Below are 26,506 nucleotides of genomic sequence, written 5' to 3'. Positions count from 1 at the left end.
CTAGTGTGTATTATTTCCTCCTTTACAGAATAAAAGACATTTAGTCCCAGACATTTGTCTAAAAATACATGTCATACATTGTGTGAATCTTTCATCTTTGATCAACCTTCATGCGATTCTAAATGTTTGTCCTACAGATCAAAAATGACAACAAAAGCCCCAAAACAAAGCAAATTAATTAGATTTTATTCAAAATCTATTCTTCATGATGAAATGATCTGATATTCATCAGTTCAACTCAATGTGATTCATTTCTTATTATGTCTTTTTGTTACACAATACAAAGAGACAATCAATGCTAAAACACATTTTTTATATTTTACCACAAACCAAGTTTGTAGCAGTTTACGTTTATACAGTAAAGGTTTATTATTGTAATAATATAAATGTGAAGTTATTACTTGTGAATTAATTAGACTGAAACCGAACAAAAACTCAACAATTTGGAGCTTTTTAGTAAACGATTCATTCTTTTACATTCTTTTAGGAAGTGATTTATAAAAATATGTAAACAAAACAAAAATGTTGCCTGATTTTGTGAACAATTTAATATCAGAGATTTTCAACACAAGAACATCTTCAGAAGATGATGTTCATCTCACAAAGATTTTCTTTTGCTGAACATCCTCAACATCCTCACCATCTTCAGCATCCTCAACACAAAATGAAGAACATCCTGTCCCTCCCACACCACATTGAACACAAAATGTTCAACACAAATTGTTCAAGAAAATCTTCATTGCATGAAGATGTTCACCATATGAAGACGCTCCTAGATTAAACATCTTCAGCACAACAATTTATTCAACATAAGATGTTCAGCTTCTTATGCTGAAAATCCCATGTAGGTCAGTTTGTCCAAACATGAAACGTCGACTCATGGCTTCAGCAAGAAACCCTCTAGTGGTTCTCAGATTTCCTTCATATAGTTAATGAGTTTTTATCATGTCTGACATTTTTTTCTGTTGTGTTTGGGAGCTTGATGTGATGTGAGCTTCAGATTGAGAGGGCAGGTGCAGGTCAAATACCTGGATGCGGGTCTTTGATATGTGTGAGTTTGTTTATTAGAGAGAGTTTGTGTGTGGCCTTTCAACCCTTTTTCTGGTGTTTAAATGCTTTTATAATGCACAGGTCCAAAATGAGCCACTAAAAAATCCTTGTACCCTGGTGCTGTTCGGCCCACATGGAAATATCAACAAAGTATCACTTTTCATAATGACAGGGTCAATTTAGGAAAAGTCATAAAATTTAAGTTAGAAAAAGACAATTTAGGGTATTTTTTCTAGAGCTAAACATGGTGATGGGTCACCTTTGACCCACAAGGGTTAAATCAACCATCTCATTGGGGTCAAATCATTTTCTGCTCAACTTCCTGGAGTCAAAAAATGGCTGCAGATAAAAAAGAGAAAGAATTTGCTATGTGAAAAACATAGTTTGTGTGCGAAACATAATCTATAAACCACTTTTTGTTCCTGACCCCCATGAACATGCAGTCCAGCTTCCAGTTCCTCTCCCAAGATGGCCGACAGGGTGGCGTTACACAGCCGCTGCGGTCTCACTGTTGGCTGAAAAAAACACCATACTCACAGAACCAAAGACAGAAATAAGCTTATAAATGTATTTCTGTCTATAACCAGAACTCTGAAGGAGGGAGAGGAACCACAGATCAACAAACTGAAGGTGGTGAATTTCCTCCAGGACAGCAGAGGGCGCCACCAGGGGCCACGGAACCACTTCCGGGGTGAGAACAAATCCCCTTCCGGTGGGTAAAAAACAAACCGGACCGCGGTGACTCCAGCAGAACTGCGGTGTCGAACCGTGGCCGCTGAATGAACAGGCGGTCCAGCGCGGCTCGGTTCGGTCGGTCAGTATGGTGAAGTGTGTGGTCTCGAGCTGTCCGAACCGAGTGGACGGGTCCAATCACGGAGTGTTCAACAGAACCCAGAAACGGTTCTTCAAGTTCCCGCGAGATCCAGCGAGGGTCAAGGTAGGTCCAGTTTCATACTGGTACCGGAATTTAGAAGTTCTGGTCCGGTTCGGTCCAGTTAGTGACTTACTGAAGTTGCACAAAGACCCGGAGCGGACCGCAGTGGAACCGGTTCATCAGGTCCAGAAGGTTCCGGAGGTTCAGGTCAGGTTCTGGTTCCGCTCTGTTGGAATATCACATGTTCAACTGGACTTGGACGAAATGTTTTGTTCGGTTCTCCGGTGCCGTTTTGGGTCTTCACTGGGAACCACGTGACCTTTGACCTCTGAACCCAGAAAGAACCAATCAGGACTGACCTGACAAAGAATGAATCAGCTCCAGAGAGCCAAAGCTGGTTCTGGTTGGGTTCTAAACGGGTCGCTGGATCCTTCCAGGTATGGCTGGCGGCACTGCGGCAGGCGGACCAGCAGAACCAGAACCAGAACCTGATCTGTGAGGACCACTTCCTGCCGGAGGACATCTCGTCAGGTGACGTCAGCGCAGACGCCATTCCCATCATGCCTCCCTGCCTGGACGGCCCGCTGGACCCATTGGACCGGTGGGGAACCGGGTCGGAGAACGACGAGGACCAGTGGGTCGGAACCGCCGGGCCAGGTGAGGAAGAGGAGGTGAAGGCTGCCTTCCCTTTAACACCAAGATAGCTGCTCCAGAACTTCCTGCTCTGGACCCAACAGAACAGGTCAGAACCTTTACTGAGCCGACCGACCCGGTTCTGCTGGATCAGAATCAGTTGAAGGGATAACTGTTGTTCTGTTCCCACCTGCAGAACCAAGCTCTCCAAGCGGTGCCAGCAGGTCCGACTCTCAGGTAAGCGGTTCTGATCCGGTTCCACTGTGGTTCTGTCAGAAGTTTCCGGGCCTGTATTGACTCGTGTCTCCCCACAGCCAGCAACAGCAGAACGGGCCGATTCGGACCCGGGAAGGTCGGTTCTGTCGAGTGGCAACGGCGTCCGTGCGGTTCTCGAGTCTCTAACCGGGCCGTGTCGTCCCCAGACGTTTCTCTGCTGGTTCTGACCCGGCGGTTCCTGGACCTGTTCCTGACGGCGTCGGACGGCTGCCTGGACCTGCGCAGCGCCATCGCCAGCCTGAGAACGCGCCGCCGCCGCGTCTATGACATCACCAACCGTGCTGCAGGGCGTCCGGCTCGTCCAGAAGGAGTCCGTCAACCGGATCGCTGGATGTGAGTGATCCGGTTCCGGGTCTGCCGCTCTCATGTGGAGAGACAGGAACTTTGTTGCTGACAGCCATCTTGGTAGGGTTAGCCACAGACTCAGCAGGAGGGCGAACTTCACGACGTTTCATCCTGACTGTCAGTTTGAGTATCTGTGTAAAATATGTTTACAAAGATAAACATCAGATATTTGCTGCTGTTCTTTACTAGCTTAGCTAATTTATCTTCTGCCTCAGAGTGTGTAGCCTAGCTGTTGCTACACGTCACCTGAACCTGGTTATCGGCTGCAGAGTTCAGATTTTATGATTCGGATTCTTCATGAATCTGTTGAAACTTGGATCGTGTCGCCTGCGGTTCCAGGTGAAGCTCCTCCATGTTGCACTCGTCCTTCTTCACTGGCTAGCTAACTTTATCATAGCAGCAGATACGACAGCTGGTCCACATTGTCTGCTGCATTTCGTTGATCCAGCGGCAGCCATTTTGTTCATGTATTTTTCTCCTCGTTGTCTGAAATGTTGCATATTTTCTGTTGTTCTGGAAGCCGTGCTATGGCTATGCTACGCTCTGTGCTGCCTACCAAGATGGCGGATCACTTCTTGTTTGGGAACTATGAATTAAATTCGGAGTCACTTGGTTCCGTTGTTCTGTTTATCTGTGCTACCCATAAATCCATCCTACCTGTGGAAGTTTCGTTGCATGTATTTATTCCATCGCAGATTACGGTAATCGTTATTGAATTTATTTAGGCTTTCATTAAGATGCTGGATTATTTCATGTTTTTAGTTTACATGACAGCAGCTTATAAATATATTTATGCCTTCAGTTTGTCGTCTGAAAAGTCGTTACTACTGTAAACAAGTTATTATTTGGTTGTTAATCAGGACTAAATATGTTGTTTTGTAGCTATTTTGTCCCTATATTTTAAAATATTTCAGTTGAATTAGTCTCTTTTATGATTAAACTTTGCTAAATAGATGTTAGTGATCGTATGTGGGATTGAAGCTGTGATATTAGTGAATATTGATCATTGATGTGCTCAGTTCGGTGGCTGCTGATAACAGACATATAAAGTATTAATGTGCATACAGAGTTGCTCTGTCTGTGTTTAGTTTCATTTCAATAAGTTCAGGTTTTTCCACTGATACAGTTTCAATCCCACAAACATTCTGTATTTCAAATATTTTAAAGGATTAGTGCCACTTCCAGGGCAGGGGGTCAAACTCTGGTCCTGGGGCCCAGGGCCCCGAAACCTTGAGATGAGGCTCTGCTGCACCTGGACAGACTATTGGGTCGTTAAGGTTCTGGAGAACCGATCCACAGCAGGAGGTCCTGGAGCCGCTTCATTCCAGGGGTTTGATCATGGATATAAACAATCAGAACTCGTATTGATCTGCAGAATATTGACGGGAGCAGTTTTGGACGGGTAGCACGGACCGACGGCCATCTGTCTGTGCTATGGTAGGAAAATCTGATGAGGTAGCTCAGATTGTCAGAACACCGGTCCAAACCCAGAAGAATCCGGTTTCCTGGCTTCCTGTCTGTGAGTGGTTCTGGTCGGGTCCAATGAATCTGGACCTCCGGGTCGGATTCGGTTCCTCCTTCCTGACCGAACAGAACCATTTGTTCTGATGGTCTTGTGGGAAGTCAGAGGTCCGGTTTGTTTGCTGTGTATTTCGGACCACTAACGCGACCAGAACCTCCGTTTCTCCCAGTATCTCCAGTGACACCAGTATGTTGTGTGCAGAGGAAGCAGCCCCGCCTCCAGCTACCTGGGTCAGAACCGGGGTCCAACATGGCCGACCTGAAGCTGGTGGAGGAAACCCTGGACTCTCTGATCCGGACCAGCGCCGAGCAGCTCTTCCACCTGACCGACGACCCGCACAACTCCAGATATCCTTCCGGTTCGGTCCGGTTCCGAGTTTCTGCTGATGGTTTCTACAGGTTCTGATGGGTTCTGGTCGGTTCCGGACCGGAGTTCAGTCTGGTTCCTGTTTTGTTCTTAAATTAAAATGATTTTGATTCTTGGCTCTAATATTCACAACATGAAGGGACCAGTAACGGTGAGCAGGATCCTCGGATCAGAACCGGACCAGAACACTGCTGCAATCGGTTCTGGACGCTCCGCCGTCTCCAGGGTTATGGTTCTGGTCACACTGTTGGACCTTTAGCAGAACTGGTCCAGGCTCAGAACCCGTCCCTCTGCCTTTGGATCGGTACCGGTTTTCCTTGACGGCGGTCCGGTCCAGGCTGGCCTACGTGACCCGGCAGGACCTGGTCGGGATGCAGAACCTCCAGAACCAGACGGTTCTGGTGGTGAAGGCGCCAGAGGAAACCAAGCTGGAGGTTCCGGCTCCCACCGAGGTGAGCAGAACCGCAGAACGGTCGGGTCGGGTCGGGTCCCAATCAAACTGAGGTTCTGTTCTGATCCAGGACAGCATCCAGATCCACTTGAAGGGCGGGACGGGTCCGATCCGGGTTCTGACCTGCGACGCCGGAACCACCGGAGAAGCGGGTTTTTCTTCGCTGGAGGAGAGTCGGATCAGAACCACCGAGCTGAACGCAGGTAGCTTCAGAACCGAGATGGGTCCACTAGAACTTCTGACCTATTGAAGAAACCAGTGAGTTCTGGGTCCAGGTTCTGGTTCTGTTGGTACCTCATTGGTTTCAGCTGAACCAGAACCAGGTTCTGCTCAGTTTGGACCTGACTAAATAGTTTTGGGTCTTCAGAACGTCCAGAACCTGGTTCTGAAGACGCCCAGCTGTGATTGGCTGACTGGTGATCCCTGTTCTGGTTCCAGGTCAGCAGAACCGGGTCCAGAGCGCGTAGGTCCAACCGGGCCAGCAGGGGGCGCTGCAGCTGAGAACAGGAGAAACGATCCGTCGGACCGGACCGGAACCAGGACCGGACCGGAACCAAGAGCGAAGTGATGGAGACGATGCTGGGAGTTTATTCTGATTATTGTTATTAGTTTATTTCCTGTTTGTTTGGTTCTGGTTTTGTTTTGAGCTCAGAACTTTCTGACAGAACCGGGCCGGGATGTTCTGAAATAAAGAGTTAATAAAACCTGGATTGGTTCTGACCCGTTGGACCGGCGGTTCCACAGAAAGACAGAACCAAGTCTGGACCTGCAGAGAAGGGATCCCGGTTCTGAACCAGGCCTGTGGGTCCAATCCGTCCTGGAGGAATGAAACTGAGCAGAACCAGAACCGACTGGGCTTCCAGTCCATTTATTACGGAATGTTTCTGCCGAGTCATGATTCTGTTCGGGTCGGACATGACATCATCAAAGTACAGCGACACACACTTCCTCTCTCTCACATACTTCCTGTCACACGCTGGTTCTGCCGGTTCCGGGTCGGTCCGAGTCGCCTCGCAGTGAAAAGTTCTGGTTCAGCTGATTGACCTGCTGGCCTCTGATTGGCTGGACGGAGTTTGTTCAGGGTGGGCGGAGCTAAAACACTTCCTCTTCCTCACAGCCGTAATCTGGAAAACATGGATGCATTGGTTGGTTCTGGTTCTGGTTCTGATGGGTCAGGGAAAGTTGCGTACCGACCTCCAACCAGCTGCAGTGCGCTGACGCAGTCTTCCTCTGCCTCCTCCTCCTCCTCCTCCGTCTCCACAGGGGGCGGGGCTTCGGCGGGGGCGGGGCCTGCAGGAGGAGGAGCTTCAGGTACGGCCTCTGGTGCCGTTTCCATGACAACTGCTGTTTCCACCTGAAGTTGATGAAACAAAATGGAGTCAGGGAGAACTGACGGACTCAGGGTTTCCCGGTCCGGTCCGGTCCGGTCATCCGGGGTTTACCTGCAGAGAGGTTTTCTTTTTCCGTGGTGTTGAGGAAATGAGGCGCCGGAACCTGGAACAGGAAGCAGGAAGTTGAGCTCTGATCACCGATCAGGTGATCGATTGCTCGGGTCTGGTACCTCTTGGTCATCATGTTGGCGCTGGCGGACAGCTCCGCGTTGGCGTCGCCGCCCTTCCTGCGGCGGCGGCTCAGGCGTTTGCGCGGGACGACGTCGGCGCCCCCTGGGGGCTCGGTGGCGGGACTTCCTGCCGGCTGGTTCAGGTCTCTCAGGACGTCGTAGTTGATCTTACTGGAGATCTTCTTCCTCTCCAGCATCTTCTCGATGGCCTCGCCCGCTGTGGCCGCCTCGATCTGCTCACGCTTCTTGTATTTCTTCTTCTGCAGACGGGGAAAGGTCAGAGGTCAGAGCAGGTAGGCGGTCCCTGGCATGCAGACTAGTAGACCCTGTGTCCAACCTTCTCCTTGTAGGTCCCCTGCTCCTTCTCCTTGGTGATCCTCTCCTCCTTTTCTGTGGACACAAGCAGCCAATCAGGATCGTCCGTGTTTAATCAGCCAATCAGCATCCTCCGTGTTGACAGCTCCTCACCCTTCTGCTCCTTCAGGTAGTCTGCGTTCTGCTTGGTCCAAAGCTCCGTCTTCACCTCCACCTCCTTCTCGTTCAGGATGTACTGCAGCAAAACCCAGCAGCCAATCAGAGACCGGCCGGCCTGGTGGCAGCCAATCAGCACGCCTCTGACCGGAACCGGGCGCTCACCTTTTCGATCTCCTGATCGTCGATTCCTTCCAGGTCCAGATCTCCGCTCGGATCCTCTAGAAAACATGTAACCATGGTGATTAATGATTTAACTAGTTACTAGTCTGTTAACACGGTGACTTTGTGGTTTTCTAATGACGTCATAACTGTCAGTGGATGATGTAATACCACATGGTGGTGGAACAGTTCCTGATTGGTTTGTACCGTCTGGGTTCTGGTCCGGTTCCGGAGGACCGGAGGTGTGAAAGGTCTCCTGGAGGCCCAGGCTGGCGTTCCCCAGGATGGAGGCCAGAGGGGCGCCGTGGGCCGGGAGCCCGCCCCCCTCCGTTTCCACTTCCTGTGGCGCCCCCCCCCCTCCTCCTCCCGGATAACCTGACACAGGAAGTCCTGCGTCAGCCGCTGGGCGGCGGCCCGCAGGTCGGCGTCGTCCCCCTCCTTGTCCTCCGGGTCGGACGGAGAGGACAGGACGTCCTCGTCCTCCGGATCTGAAACCAGATTTATCGGTGAACGACCCGGACGTCGCCGTCGCTCTCAACGTCCGCTTCGTCCTTCTGTCTCTACGCAGTTTTAATAAAACAGAACCAGAGCGGATGGAGCCTGAATATCCATCTGGTTTCCGCTCTCCCACTCTGCAGCTGGTTCTGGTTCTGCTGGAGTTGTGCTTATGTGTGACCTGGTTTGAATTGGACCTGCTGTGGTTCTGGACGGACCCATTTCCTTGGCGTAGGCGGCGTAGATCCCCCTGAGTTTGGGCCGGCTCTTTTCCAGCTCCGTCTCGATCTCCTCCTTGTAGCAGCTGATTTCTCCTGGCGGAACCAAAGCAGACAGAGTCGGATCAGCGGCTGCTCCCGCTCAACCCGGTTCAGGTTTCCTGACGATTCCCGGCCTGACCTTCGACCTCGTCCAGCTTCCGGGCCAGCTCCTGCTCCAACTGCAGAAGAAGATGTTAAATCCACTTCAGTGTTTGAACAGGTCCAAACTGAGCATGCTCAGAAACAACCTGCTGTAAAGAACATTCATCGCTTTGATATTTGGTGAGCCGGCCAATCGGAGGCCAGGAGATCTACCTGCTGCATCTTGACCTTGTGCTGGCCGGCAGTGAAGGACGGCGGATCACATTCCTGCTCCAGATCCACCCGCATGAACTCATCGATGGTCAGCTGACTGGTGGGCGTGTCCTCAAACTCTGTGAGCCTGCAGGGACAGAAGGAGGGATCTGATGGGATCTGGTGGGATCAACTGACTGGTACATGGACTAGATTCCACCTGCATCTTCTTATATCTATAAACATCTATATATTAGATCTCCTGACTGGGATCTTATGGAGCCAATTGGGATCAGTCCTGTCGATCCCTGTGATCCTGGTAAATCCAGATCCAGGATCTAGAGACTGAACTCGTGGGAATGTTAATTTCTTTAATGTTAGCTTGGAATCATAAGGATGATTCCTCTGTGATGTCGTCGATCTGCTTCATCTACGGATCCACTGGGATCTCACTCACCTCTTCCTCAGAGTGGTCTGGCACACCTTCACCACGCCGATTACGTCCTTCACCGAGCGCCGAAACTTGTGCATCCGCGCCGCAACCAGGAGAGCTGGGGGGGAGGACAGGAGAGGGGGGGGGGACAGGAGGGGGGGGGACAGGAGGAGGGGTGGGGGACAGGAGGGGGGGGGACAGGAGGGGGGGGGGGGACAGGAGAGGGGGGGGGGACAGGAGGGGGGGGACAGGAGGGGGGGGGGACAGGAGGGGGAGGGGGACAGGAGAGGGGAAGGACAGGAGGGGGGGGGGACAGGAGGGGGAGAAGGACAGGAGGGGGGGGGGGACAGGAGAGGGGGGGTGATGTCATGAGCTGCATGGATGCTGCTGTTGCCATGGCGACAACCTCACCTGCTCCACACAGGCCGGACGGTCGGCGGCCCGTGTGCATCCAGTCTCTCTTCATCCTCTGCACCAGGCGCAGCGCCGTCATGGAAACCTCGTGGTTCTTGTCTCCAAACTCCAGCATGTGAGCGAAGCGAGGGATGTACAGGCAGGGGTCTGCGGGGAGGGCAGGGGTCAGGGGTCAGGCACTGCAGGCTCCGCCCCTTCAGGTATGCAGTACACCAACCCCATCAGAACCTGACTTGGCTCGAATGTTTACATGTCTGACAATTTCCAGATGAAACCGTGTTTATTCATATCTTTTTCAAGATGGCCGCCGTGGTTTGCTGTTAAACTGTTTCAGCAGAGCAGATTCTCCAACGGCTCATTTCCAGACCGGATCAGAACCAGAACCTCATCCACTGCGTTCTGGGTCAGAACCAGAGCCGCTGCGGCTCATGGCTCCCCCTGGTGGAGAAGCTCAGCAAAACAAACTGGACCCAAGATGGCGGCGGGAGGCGGACAGCAGCGCGAGGACGGGCTTTAATCCGGACCGAACCGAGGCGGGTCCAAAGGTAGCACACACAGATGAGCTGAGCACAGAACCGGACGGGTTTGGTTCTGTGCTCAGAACCAGACCGGGTGTCTGCAGGGCCCGTCAGTTCGGGATCAAACGGAAAGGTGCTGCGTGGTTCCGATCCAAGATGACAGCCGAACCCAGACTGGATCTCCAGGTTCGATCCAAACAACAGGATCGATAATCAGGATCTGCTGTTCGGATCGAACCTGCAGGACCTTCAGGCTCGGTTCTCGAGAATCTTCCGTCAGTCCGGTCCAGATTCCCAAAGTGGACCGCGCAGGGCCGGCCGAAGGCATGTGCGAGTTAAGCGGCTGCTGAGGGGCCCCACTGCACAGGGGCCCCAAGAGTAGGGAGCCAGCAGTGTGACGTCATACACTAGAAGCTCTTCCGGTAGGAAATCATATCAGCAGCGGCGGCTTTTATTTTGAAAAGACGACAGATCCATTGCAAAACAGCAGCTAACTTCCTGTTTCAAAATGATTCTTTTTATCAAATTGAATGAAAATGTGAATTATTATCTTGACTGTTGAACAGAGTTCAGGTTTGAAATGAACGGATCGAAGCTTCATGAGCTGCAGGTTCGGTTTCTGGATCGCTGTCAAATTCTGTTCAGATTCTGTTCGGATTCTGTGGCAGAAGATATGAAGTTTGTTTCTGTGTTCAATAAATGTATGTTAAGTATAATAAGTGGTAGTTTGATTACTGTTCTTGTAAAATACTGTGTTTTGCAGCATTTAAACTCTTAGATGGTGATGGATCTGTTAGCTGCTCTTATGCTACATGAAACATTGCTAATGAAAATGCTACATGCGTGTGCTGAAAATAGTCTTCATGGTTAAACTGAGGTAAACCAGCCGCCTCTTCGCCCTGCACACAATATTCTCTTGCACACAGCTCAAGACGTTACGGTAACCCCGTTTACCAGCTGCTTTCACAATAAAAGCTCACATCCGGTTCATGTTTGATCTGCTGGAGGTAGATTTCCAACAGCTTCATGTTTAGAAATAAAGCATCAGAGATGATTGGGGACATGAAGCAAAGCTGAAAACTGTTGACTGCATCAATCTACCAACAGCAGATCAAACATGGACTGGATGTGAGCTTTTATTGTGAAAGGTAAATTAGGGACTGGATTGGTTTAGGCTCTTTGTGCTCCCAGCTGTTTGGATAATCTGGATTATAATCCCTCTGACCCAGACAGGAAGCGGCCATGTTTTGATGGGAGGAAGAGGAGGAGATGGCAGAGGAGCTTTTCTCCACCAGCCTTCCTCACGGCGAGGACGAGGAAGAGGAGGAGACGAAGAAGAACTTCGTCCAGCTGAGTGAACCCGAGGAATCCGCCCAGCGAAACACCGTCGGCATCGACGACGATGATGACGACGATGATGATGAGAGACTCAGCTGGCAGGGCGCCCACCCCACCCTGAGGGAGAGGTAAACGACAACATGGCGGTGTGGGCGGGGCTTCACCACTTCCTGTGCCATGTTTCAGGTTATTCAGGTTCTGGTCCCAGTTTGGACCGGTTCAGAACCATAAATGACTTTCAGTGTGAACCAGGTCCAACCGGGTCAGACGCCACCACTATGAAGTCTTGAACAACCTGGACAGGCGCCACAGCGCCCCCTGCTGACACCAGCTGGTTCCTGTTTGTTTGCAGGAACGCTCTGATGTTCAACAACGAGCACATGGCCGACATCCACTTCATCGTGGGTCCGCCTGGAGAAACGCAGACGGTCCCGGCGCACAAGGTACAGAACCTGGCCTGGAGCGATCCTGTGCTCTCGATGTGATTCTGCCGGCTGGTTCCGACCCATTTCCTGACTGTGTTCCAGTACGTCCTGGCGGTCGGCAGCTCCGTGTTTGGGGCCATGTTCTATGGAGATCTGGCGGAAGGGCAGTCGGAGATCCACATCCCAGACGTGGAACCGGCTGCTTTCCTCACCCTGTTGAAGTGAGTCCAGACATGGTTCCAGAACCACCACAGAACCACCAGAACTCTGTACCTGCTCCGGGTTTGGTTCAGAATGCTGTAGATCAAAGTCAGGCCCAGACAGACATTGTTCACTGCGGTTCTGACCCATTCAAGCTGATGTAAATCTATTCACAGTGGGTACGGACCGAGTTGACTCACTAAGTCTGACTCAGACGGGTTCAGACTGGACTGGACCTATTCAGACCGGTTCAGAGAGGTCTAGTTGCTTCCTGTGACGGATCTCGTACCAATCAGAAGATGTGGTGTCTTCACTAGAAACCAGCAGAACCCAGGAGCTTCTGATCCGGAACCTTCTTCAGGGTTCTGGTCCAGAGTGGATCTGGGTCAGAGGTCTTTAATGTCCCGTCCTGTGTCTCAGGTACATGTACAGTGACGAGGTGGAGCTGGATGCCGACACGGTTCTGGCCACGCTCTACGCCGCCAAGAAGTACATCGTCCCGGCTGTGGCAAAAGCGTGCGTGGGCTTCCTGGAGACGAGCCTGGAGGCCAAGAACGCCTGCGTGCTGCTGTCCCAGAGTCGGCTGTTTGAGGAGGCGGAGCTTACGGAGCGCTGCTGGGAGGTGATCGACGCGCAGGCCGAGCTGGCGCTGCGCTCTGAAGGGTTCTGTGAGATCGACCGGCCCACGCTGGAGATCGTCCTGCAGAGGGAGACACTCAACATCCGCGAGGCGGCGGTGTTCCAGGCGGCGCTGAGCTGGGCGGCGGCAGAGTGCCAGCGCCAGGGACTGGCGGTGACCCCTCGGAACCAGCGGACCGCGCTCGGGAAGGCTCTGTACCTGCTCCGGGTCCCCTCCATGTCTCTGCAGGAGTTTGCAGATGGACCCGCACAGTCGGAGGTTCTGACGCTGGCGGAGACCCACAACATCTTCCTGTGGTACACCGCTACCAACAAACCCCAACTGGACTTCCCTGTGGGAAAAACGGGTCGGCCTGGCGCCGCAGCGGTGCCACCGCTTCCAGGCGTCCGCCTATCGCAGCAACCAGTGGCGCTACAGGGGGCGCTGCGACAGCATCCAGTTCGCCGTGGACCGCAGGATCTTCATGGCCGGGCTGGGCCTGTACGGGTCGAGCGGTGGGAAGGCCGAGTACAGCGTGAGGATCGAGTTGAAGCGACAGGGAACCCTTCTCGCCCAGAACCTGACCAAGTTTCTATCAGACGGGTCGAGCAGCACCTTCCCCGTCTGGTTCGAACACCCTGTCCAGGTAGAGCAGGACACCTTCTACACGGTCAGCGCCGTCCTGGATGGGAACGAGCTCAGCTACTTTGGACAGGAGGGAATGACAGAGGTGCAGTGTGGGAAGGTGACCTTCCAGTTCCAGTGCTCCTCAGACAGCACCAACGGTACCGGAGTGCAGGGGGGGCAGATCCCAGAACTGATCTTTTACTGCTGAAGCTGGACCTGAAAGGCCTCAATCCAGGCGGGACAGTCTGGTTCTGATCACGTTAGCTACAGTTCTGATCACGTTAGCTACAGTTCTGATAGCATTAGCTACATTTCTGATAGCATTAGCTACAGTTCTGATAGCGTTAGCTACAGTTCTGATAGCGTTAGCTACAGTTCTGATAGCATTAGCTACAGTTCTGATAGCGTTAGCTACAGTTCTGATAGCGTTAGCTACAGTTCTGATAGCATTAGCTACAGTTCTGATCATGTTAGCTACAGTTCTGATAGCGTTAGCTACAGTTCTGATAGCATTAGCTACAGTTCTGATAGCGTTAGCTACAGTTCTGATAGCGTTAGCTACAGTTCTGATAGCATTAGCTACAGTTCTGATAGCGTTCGCTACAGTTCTGATAGCGTTCGCTACAGTTCTGATAGCATTAGCTACAGTTCTGATCACGTTAGCTACAGTTCTGATAGCGTTAGCTACAGTTCTGATAGCGTTAGCTGCAGATCTGATAGCGTTAGCTGCAGTTCTGATAGCCTTCTGATAGCATTAGCTACAGTTCTGATAGCATTAGCTACAGTTCTGATAGCGTTAGCTACAGTTCTGATAGCGTTAGCTACAGTTCTGATAGCATTAGCTACAGTTCTGATCACGTTAGCTACAGTTCTGATAGCGTTAGCTACAGTTCTGATAGCATTAGCTACATTTCTGATAGCGTTAGCTACAGTTCTGATAGCGTTAGCTGCAGATCTGATAGCGTTAGCTGCAGTTCTGATAGCCTTCTGATAGCATTAGCTACAGTTCTGATAGCGTTAACTACAGTTCTGATAGCGTTAGCTACAGTTCTGATAGCGTTAGCTGCAGTTCTCAGCCTTCTGATAGCATTAGCTACAGTTCTGATAGCGTTAGTTACAGTTATAATAGCGTTAGCTACAGTTCTGATAGCATCAGCTACAGTTCTGATAGCATTAGCGGTTCTGGTTCTGATTGGTTGAGGTGTTTCAATCATTAAAGTTTGTGTGACTGAAACTGCAGCGTTTGTTTTTATCTGATGTAGTTTCCTGCAGCCACCACCAGAGGTCACTGTAGATACACTTTTCTTCAGCAGAGAGCATGCTGGGAAATGTCATTCTGTCCGTTTTAGCTAAATTTGACGTTACAGGTGACTCACGACAGGAAGTCTCACCGATGGCGGGCGCGTTGATGCACAGCTCCCGGGCCAGCAGCAGGAAGGTCTTCCCCAGGATGTAGACGTTCACCTGGACACAGAGAACACACTGTGATTGGTCCAGAGCTCAGAGACGCTCTGTGATTGGTCCAGAGCTGACATGCTGCAGGTGGCTGCTCCATGTTGCTCTTACCTGCAGCAGGTCGCTCAGGTCCAGTAGCATGTCTGGGTCCCGGTTCAGGAAAGAAACGGGTCGAATCAAAACCGGTTCACTTATTGAACGATTCCTTCAAGTCTGAACGGGTTCTGCTTTTTCTGGAGCTGCTGACTCGACTTCCAGGGAAGGAAATCCAATAAAAATATTGTTATTCATTTCTTCTGTTTTTCTTTACAGAGGAAGAGAATTTTTATATTTAGAAATATACTGCTCAAAAAAATAAAGGGAACACTCTAACAACAATATAACTCCAAGTAAGTCAAACTTGTGTGAAATCAAACTGTCCACTCAGAAAGCAACACTGACAATCAATATCACCTGCTGTTGTGCAAATGGAATAGACAACAGGTGGAAATTATTTTCATATTTATTTCATTCATTCAGCTCTAGGATGTTATTTAAGTGTTCCCTTCATTTTTTTGAGCAGTGTATTTTCAGGACTTGATTTTTATTGATGTATTTACATAGAATAAAGGTACAATTGCCTTTTTATTTTTCTGCTTTTTTAGATTATAATAGTCAATTGTATTGTTATTTACATTCTTCTGAATTCCCTTCGTTCTGTTTGTTGCTTCTGAGCCTATCAGGTTTGAAGTTCTATTTAAAGAGAGATTAATCATTTGGAGTAATCTCAAATTTAACCAAAATTCTAAAAAATTAAGTTGTAGGAAGACAAAACACTTGCTTTTTATTAAAAATGTAGAATAATTTTTATTCAGAAAGATTTAACATACCTTACATTTATTAGTGGATAATCGCAATAGAACAAAAATTCAAATATGGAGGTTAAAAACTAAGATGTTGGAAGACACAGGAGGGCAGGTGGCTGTTTGCTAGGATACGGGGCGTGCCTTCGGTGCGGCACACCAGGTAGAGGCAGGCGGCGATGACGTGCTCCGTCCGCCGGCCTCTGGTCAGGTGTTTGCTGACCACCAGCTTGAAGAAGTTGAAGGCCGTGTCCAGGCAGTGCTGGTTGAGCTGCAGCTGACTGCCCAGCTGCTGGATCTGACGCTTCCCTGCACACACACACACACACACACACAGAGTCACACACAGACAGTCACACACAGACACACACAGAGTCACACACACACACACACAGTCACACACACACAGTCACACACACACACACACAGAGTCACACACACACACACAGTCACACACACACAGTCACACACACACACACACAGAGTCACACACACAGAGTCACACACACACAGTCACACACACACACACAGAGTCACACACACACACACAGAGTCACACACACACAATCACACACAGTCACACACACACACAGTCACACACACAGTCACACACACACAAAGTCACACACACACACAGTCTCACACACACACACAGAGTCACACACACACACACACACAGTCACACACACACACACAGTCACACACACACAGTCACACACACAGTCTTACACACACACACAGAGTCACACACACACAGTCTCACACACACACAGAGTCACACACACACACACACAGTCACACACACACACACACAGTCACACACACACACAGTCACACACACAGAGTCACACACACACACACAGTCACACACACACAGAGTCACACACACACAGAGTCACACACACACAGACACACACACAGTCACACACAGAGTCACACACACACACAAAGTCACACACACACACACAGTCACACACACACAGAGTCACACACACACAGAGTCACACACACAGAGTCACACACACACACAGTCACACACAGAGTCACACACACACACAGAGTCACACACACACACACAGTCACACACACACAGAGTCACACACACACAGAGTCACACACACAGAGTCACACACACACAGAGTCACACACACAGAGTCACACACACACACAGTCACACACACACACACAGTCACACACACACACACAGTCACACACACACAGTCACACACACAGTCACACACACAGTCACACACACACAGTCACACACACAGTCACACACACACACACACACACAGTCACACACACAGAGTCACACACAGTCACACACACACAGTCACACACACACACACAGTCACACACACACACACACACAGTCACACACACACACACACACACAGTCACACCACACACACACACACACACAGTCACACAGACACAGAGTCACACACAGTCACACACACACAGAGTCACACACCACACACACACAGTCACACACACACAGAGTCACACACAGTCACACACACACAGTCACACACACACACACACACAGAGTCACACACACACAGAGTCACACACACAGTCACACACACACACACACAGAGTCACACACACAGAGTCACACACACACAGTCACACACACACACACACACAAAATCACACACACACAGTCACACACAGAGTCACACACAGTAACACACACACACAGTCACACACACACACATACAGTCACACACACACAGTCACACACACAGTCACACACACACACACATACAGTCACACACACACAGTCACACACACACACAGTCACACACAGTAACACACACACACAGTCACACACACACACACATACAGTCACACACACACAGTCACACACACACAGTCACACACAGTAACACACACACACAGTCACACACACACAGAGTCACACACACAGTCACACACACACACACACACAGTCACACACACACAGTCACACACACACACAGTCACACACAGTAACACACACACACAGTCACACACACAGTCACACACACACAGTCACACACACACACACAGTCACACACACAGAGTCACACACACAGTCACACACACAGTCACACACACACACACAGTCACACACACACAGTCACACACACAGAGTCACACACACACACACACAGTCACACACACACACACACACACAGTCACACACACACAGTCACACACACACAGTCACACACACACACACACAGTCACACACACAGTCACACACACACACAGTCACACACACAGAGTCACACACACACACAGTCACACACACACACACACACACACACACACAGTCACACACACAGAGTCACACACACACACACAGTCACACACACACACACACACACAGTCACACACACAGAGTCACACACACAGTCACACACACAGTCACACACACACACAGTCACACACACACAGTCACACACACAGAGTCACACACACACACACACACACACACAGTCACACACACACAGTCACACACACACACAGTCACACACACAGAGTCACACACACACACACAGTCACACACACACACACACACAGTCACACACACAGAGTCACACACACAGTCACACACACAGTCACACACACACACAGTCACACACACACAGTCACACACACAGAGTCACACACACACACACAGTCACACACACACACACACACAGTCACACACACACAGTCACACACACACACAGTCACACACACAGAGTCACACACACACACACAGTCACACACACACAGTCACACACACACACACAGTCACACACACAGAGTCACACACACACAGTCACACACACACAGTCACACACAGAGTCACACACACACAGTCACACACACACAGTCACACACACAGTCACACACACACAGAGTCACACACACACACACAGTCACACACACACAGTCTCACACACACACACAGAGTCACACACACACACAGTCACACACACACACACACAGAGTCACACACACACAGTCTCACACACACAGTCACACACACACACACACAGAGCACACACACACACAGTCACACACACACACACAGAGTCACACACACACACAGAGTCACACACACACACACACACACAGTCACACACACACACAGTCTCACACACACACACACAGTCACACACACAGAGTCACACACACACACACACACACACACAGTCACACACACACACACACAGTCACACACACACACAGTCTCACACACACAGAGTCACACACACACAGTCACACACACACACACACAGTCACACACACACAGTCACACACACACACAGTCACACACACACACACACACACAGAGTCACACACACACAGTCAAACACACACACACACAGTCACACACACACAGTCACACACACACACAGTCACACACACACACACACACAGTCACACACACACACACACAGTCACACACACACACACAGTCACACACACACAGAGTCACACACACACACAGTCACACACACACACAGAGTCACACACACACAGTCTCACACACACACACAGAGTCACACACACACAGAGTCACACACACACAGTCACACACACAGAGTCACACACACACAGACACACACACACACAGAGTCACACACACACACACAGTCACACACACACAGTCACACACACAGAGTCACACACACACACAGAGTCACACAGTCACACACACACACACACACACACACACAGTCACACACACACACAGTCTCACACACACACACACAGTCACACACACACAGAGTCACACACACACAGTCACACACACACAGAGTCACACACACACAGTCACACACACACACACAGTCACACACACACAGTCACACACACACACACAGTCACACACACACAGAGTCACACAGTCACACACACACAGTCACACACACACACACAGTCACACACACACACAGTCACACACACACACAGTCACACACACACACACACAGTCACACACACACACACACAGTCACACACACACAGTCACACACACACACACACAGTCACACACACACAGAGTCACACAGTCACACACACACAGTCACACACACACACACACACAGTCACACACACACACAGTCTCACACACACAGTCACACACACACACAGTCACACACACACACACAGTCACACACACACACAGTCACACACACACACACACAGTCACACACACACACACACAGTCACACACACACACACACACAGAGTCACACACACACAGTCACACACACACACACAGAGTCACACACACACAGTCACACACACAGTCTTACACACACACACAGAGTCACACACACACACACAGTCTCACACACACACACAGAGTCACACACACACACACACAGAGTCACACACACACACAGTCACACACACACACACAGTCACACACACACACACAGTCACACACACAGAGAGTCACACACACAGTCTCACACACACACACACAGTCACACACACACACAGTCACACACACACACACAGTCACACACACACACACAGTCACACACACACACACAGTCACACACAGAGTCACACACACACACACAGTCACACACACACACACAGTCACACACACACAGAGTCACACACACACAGTCACACACACAGTCTCACACACACACACACAGTCACACACACACACAGTCACACACACACACAGTCACACACACACACACACAGTCACACACACACACACACAGTCACACACACACAGTCACACACACACACAGTCACACACACACACAGTCTCACACACACACACAGAGTCACACACACACAGTCACACACACACACACAGTCACACACACACACACACAGTCACACACACACACACAGAGTCACACACACACACACAGAGTCACACACACACAGTCACACACACACAGAGTCACACACACAGTCTCACACACACACAGAGTCACACACACACAGTCACACACACACACAGTCACACACACAGTCTCACACACACACACAGAGTCACACACACACACACAGTCACACACACACACAGTCACACACACACACAGAGTCACACACACACACACACAGTCACACACACACACACACACAGTCACACACAAACACAGTCACACACACACACACAGTCACACACACAGAGTCACACACACAGTCACACACACAGTCACACACACACACAGTCACACACACACAGTCACACACACAGAGTCACACACACACACACAGTCACACACACACACACACACACAGTCACACACACACAGTCACACACACACACAGTCACACACACAGAGTCACACACACACAGTCACACACACACAGTCACACACACACACACACACAGTCACACACACAGAGTCACACACACAGTCACACACACAGAGTCACACACACAGTCACACACACACAGTCACACACAGAGTCACACACACACAGTCACACACACAGTCACACACACAGAGTCACACACACACACAGTCACACACACACACAGAGTCACACACACACACACAGTCACACACACACAGAGTCACACACACACAGTCACACACACACACACACAGAGTCACACACACACAGTCTCACACACACAGTCACACACACACACAGAGTCACACACACACACAGAGTCACACACACACACACAGTCACACACACACAGTCACACACACACACAGAGTCACACACACACAGTCACACACACACACACACACACACAGTCACACACACACACACACACACAGTCACAACACACACACACAGTCCACACACACACACAGTCACACACACACACACACACAGTCACACACCACACACACAACACACACAGTCACACACACACACACACACACACACACAGTCACACACACACACACACACAGTCACACACACACACACACACACACACACACACACACACACACACACACACACACAGTCACACACACACACACACACACACACAGTCACACACACACACAGTCACACACACACACACACACACACACAGTCACCACACACACACCACACACACACACAGTCACACACACACACACACACACACACACACAGTCACACACACACACACACACACACACAGTCACACACACACACACAGTCACACACACACACAGTCACACACACACACACACACACACACACACACAGTCACACACACACACACACAGTCACACACACACAGTCACACACACACACACAGTCACACACACACACACAGATCACACACACACACACACACAGTCACACACACACACAGTCACACACACACACACAGTCACACACACACACACACAGTCACACACACACACACACAGTCACACACAGTCACACACACACACAGTCACACACACACAGTCTCACACACACACACACAGAGTCACACACACACACAGTCACACACACACACAGAGTCACACACACACACACACACACACACACACACACACAGAGTCACACACACACACACAGTCACACACACACAGTCACACACACACACAGAGTCACACACACACAGTCACACACACACACACAGAGTCACACACACACAGTCTCACACACACAGAGTCACACACACACAGTCCACACACACACACACACACAGTCACACACACACACAGTCACACACACACACAGTCACACACACACACACAGTCACACACACACACACACACACACACACAGTCACACACACACAGTCACACACACACACACAGTCACACACACACAGACACACACACACACACACACACAGAGTCACACACACACACAGTCACACACAGTCACACACACACACAGTCACACACACACACAGTCACACACACACACACACACACACACACACACACACACACACACACACACAGTCACACACACACACACACAGAGTCACACACACACAGTCACACACACACACAGAGTCACACACACACAGTCACACACACAGTCTTACACACACACACAGAGTCACACACACACACAGTCTCACACACACACACAGAGTCACACACACACACACACACAGTCACACACACACACACACAGTCACACACACACACAGTCACACACACAGAGTCACACACACACACACACACACAGTCACACACACACACACACAGAGTCACACACACACAGTCACACACACAGTCTCACACACACACACACAGTCACACACACACACAGTCACACACACACACAGTCACACACACACACACACAGTCACACAGACACACACACAGTCACACACACACACAGTCACACACACACACAGTCTCACACACACACACAGAGTCACACACACACAGTCACACACACACAGTCACACACACACACACAGTCACACACACACACACAGAGTCACACACACACACACAGAGTCACACACACACAGTCACACACACACACAGAGTCACACACACACAGTCACACACACACACACACAGAGTCACACACACACAGTCTCACACACACAGAGTCACACACACACAGTCTCACACACACACACAGAGTCACACACACACACACACAGTCACACACACACACACAGTCACACACACACACACAGTCACACACACACACACACACACACACACACACACACAGTCACACACAAACACAGTCACACACACACAGTCACACACACAAACACAGTCACACACACAGAGTCACACACACAGTCACACACACAGTCACACACACACAGTCACACACACACAGTCACACACACAGAGTCACACACACACACACAGTCACACACACACACACACACACACAGTCACACACACACAGTCATACACAAACACAGTCACACACAGAGTCACACACACACAGTCACACACACACAGTCACACACACACACACACACAGTCACACACACAGAGTCACACACAGAGTCACACACACACACAGTCACACACACACAGTCATACACAAACACAGTCACACACACAGAGTCACACACACACAGTCACACACACACAGTCACACACACACACACACAGTCACACACAGAGTCACACACAGTCACACACACACAGTCACACACAGAGTCACACACACACAGTCACACACACAGTCACACACAGAGTCACACACACACACAGTCACACACACACAGAGTCACACACACACACACAGTCACACACACACAGTCTCACACACACACACAGAGTCACACACACACACAGTCACACACACACACACACAGAGTCACACACACACAGTCTCACACACACAGTCACACACACACAGAGTCACACACACACACAGAGTCACACACACACACACAGAGTCACACACACACACAGAGTCACACACACACACACACAGTCACACACACACAGTCACACACACACACACACACAGTCACACACACACACACACAGTCACACACACACACACAGTCACACACACACACAGTCACACACACACACACACAGTCACACACACCACACACACACAGTCACACACACACACACAGTCACACACACACAGAGTCACACACACACAGTCACACACAGTCTCACACACACACACACACAGTCACACACACACAGTCACACACACACACAGTCTCACACACACACACACACACAGAGTCACACACACACAGTCACACACACACACACAGTCACACACACACACACACAGTCACACACACACACAGAGTCACACACACACACACAGAGTCACACACACACAGTCCACACACACACAGAGTCACACACACACAGTCACACACACAGTCTCACACACACACAGAGTCACACACACACACACACACAGTCACACACACACACAGTCACACACACACACACACAGAGTCCACACACACACACACACACAGTCACACACACAGAGTCACACACACACACACAGTCACACACACACACACAGTCACACACACACACAGTCACACACACACACAGAGTCACACACACAGAGTCACACACACAGAGTCACACACACACACACAGAGTCACACACACACAGTCACACACAGTCACACACACACACACAGAGTCTCACACACACACAGAGAGTCACACAGTCACACACACACACAGAGTCACACACACACACACAGTCACACACACAGAGTCACACACACACACACAGTCACACACACACACAGTCACACACACACAGAGTCACACACACACAGTCACACACACAGTCACACACACAGAGTCACACACACACACACAGTCTCACACACACACACAGAGTCACACACACACACAGTCACACACACACACAGTCACACACACACAGAGTCACACACACACAGTCACACACACACACAGTCACACACACACAGTCACACACACACACAGAGTCACACACAACAGTCACACACAGTCTCACACACACACACAGTCTCACACACACACACAGAGTCACACACACACACACACAGTCACACACACACACACAGTCACACACACACAGAGTCACACACAGTCACACACACACACAGAGTCACACACACACAGTCACACACACACACACAGTCACACACACACAGTCTCACACACACACAGTCTCACACACACACACAGACGCGTCCCGATCTCACCGTTCTGCAGCGTCTGGGCTCTGGACTCCTTTCCGACTCCAGTGTGGAAACCAGAACCGAGGAGTGGAGCTTTAACTGGACCTGGCAGCAAACAGACACTCTGTTTAAAATGACACTTTATTTAATGGTCAAAGAATTTCATTTTAAAATATGTCGGATTCTGCATGCGCATATCTAAATGCCGGTTTGGTCTACAGACATTAAATGTGGAAAGTTCATGTTTGATCCTAAAAACTTTCATTCTTTTCAGATTATATTTAAAACTGAACATGATTATTATTATTAGAATTACAGTGATTACCTAAACTGCAAAAAGTTTTTAAAAAACATCATTTGAGGAATTTCCAGCAAAGTCAGCTAACATTCATTCTAATATTTGGAGCAGAATTCTGCAGGAAACGTTTCCATTATGGGTTCCTGGTCGGAACCATTCTGGGTTCTAACGACCCTTTTAAGACTCGGCTCGGGGTCCAGCTCAGTGTCACCCAGCGGTTCTGAGCCCAGGCCTGGTCGGTACCGGTACCGCTCACATGGGAACGAACGTTTTCAGCGGCAATCATCCAGAAGCAGCCTCAGCTGGACTCCCTCCCTGGTTACTACGACAACCAGGTGATTAGCACACCTGACCAAGTGCTTTCTCAGTGGAGTCGGAGATCCGGTTTCAGCATAAAACCGGATCATTTTAGGGATCAGCAGATCATTTTATGGAGGAAAGTCTTTACAAAATATGAATTATTTGTCTACTTTTAAATGACCAGAGGGGGGCGGCGCCATGCTCCCTCTGCTGCTGCTTCATGAGAGGAACGAGGGTCAGAGGTCAGCTGGAGGGTAAAATGAGCAGATTTTAGCTCTGATTCCTTCACGTTAAATGTTTCTCTACTAGCCTTCAGATCCATCAGTAAACTGACCGGCTTCTGCTCCTCTGATTAGAGTTCACATGTTAGCATGAGACGTCTCCCTCATCGAGACCAGGACTGTCAAACTCCAGTCCTGGACGGACGCTGTCCTGCAGTTTTTAGATGTACCACAGGTACAAAACACTGGGTTGAAATGGCTTAATTTTTCAGAACATTCCTGACCTTTGACCTTCATTTGTTCAGCAGATTTTGTGGTTCAATCAAGTTCTCACTTGACACCCCAGAACCCGTCCCAGGTTAGCAAAAGTCAGTCATTTTCAAATGGACCCAAATGGTTCTGACCCAAACCCAGTGATCCACAGAGTGTCTGCCTGTGGTGGTGAGTGTGGTCTGTGGGGAATTGGCCTTCACCAAGG

At 50.0% G+C, this 26,506-nt stretch overlaps 3 protein-coding genes across 3 annotated transcripts in view; 2 read left to right on the top strand and 1 right to left on the bottom strand.

Annotated features, from left to right (window-relative positions):
- The first annotated feature begins 1,751 nt into the window (after positions 1-1,751).
- On the top strand, positions 1,752-6,225 carry e2f6 (E2F transcription factor 6). Its single transcript, XM_055023030.1, is given in 11 exon segments — positions 1,752-1,987; positions 2,362-2,629; positions 2,632-2,666; positions 2,754-2,794; positions 2,872-2,909; positions 2,980-3,107; positions 3,109-3,166; positions 4,870-5,047; positions 5,404-5,518; positions 5,588-5,775; positions 5,956-6,225. Coding segments are annotated over 10 exon segments (1,158 nt in total). The 5' UTR covers positions 1,752-1,870; the 3' UTR covers positions 5,768-5,775; positions 5,956-6,225.
- A 144-nt stretch (positions 6,226-6,369) lies between these two features.
- The window catches only part of LOC129353673 (transcription factor IIIB 90 kDa subunit-like), a 24,521-nt gene continuing 4,384 nt past the window's right edge, over positions 6,370-26,506 (bottom strand). Inside the window, 18 exon segments of the mRNA XM_055023039.1 lie at positions 6,370-6,641; positions 6,712-6,871; positions 6,960-7,011; positions 7,079-7,338; positions 7,416-7,468; positions 7,547-7,628; positions 7,715-7,770; positions 7,919-8,059; positions 8,062-8,199; positions 8,425-8,520; positions 8,606-8,645; positions 8,782-8,908; positions 9,218-9,311; positions 9,605-9,754; positions 14,727-14,799; positions 14,902-14,933; positions 15,768-15,941; positions 25,234-25,314. Of these exon segments, the coding sequence (XP_054879014.1) occupies positions 6,610-6,641; positions 6,712-6,871; positions 6,960-7,011; positions 7,079-7,338; positions 7,416-7,468; positions 7,547-7,628; positions 7,715-7,770; positions 7,919-8,059; positions 8,062-8,199; positions 8,425-8,520; positions 8,606-8,645; positions 8,782-8,908; positions 9,218-9,311; positions 9,605-9,754; positions 14,727-14,799; positions 14,902-14,933; positions 15,768-15,941; positions 25,234-25,314 (1,841 nt within the window). The 3' untranslated portion in view covers positions 6,370-6,609.
- On the top strand, positions 9,870-15,080 carry LOC129353675 (BTB/POZ domain-containing protein 6-B-like). The gene is given in 6 exon segments (XM_055023040.1): positions 9,870-10,152; positions 11,355-11,591; positions 11,816-11,906; positions 11,991-12,109; positions 12,510-13,059; positions 13,061-15,080. Coding segments are annotated over 5 exon segments (1,440 nt in total). The 5' UTR covers positions 9,870-10,152; positions 11,355-11,394; the 3' UTR covers positions 13,544-15,080.

This window comes from Poeciliopsis prolifica, unplaced genomic scaffold (genome assembly GCF_027474105.1).
Source record: "Poeciliopsis prolifica strain line A6 unplaced genomic scaffold, Auburn_PproV2 SCAFFOLD094, whole genome shotgun sequence".
NCBI classification, from domain to species: Eukaryota; Metazoa; Chordata; class Actinopteri; order Cyprinodontiformes; family Poeciliidae; genus Poeciliopsis; species Poeciliopsis prolifica.
This window is presented reverse-complemented; position numbering and strand designations above follow the sequence as displayed.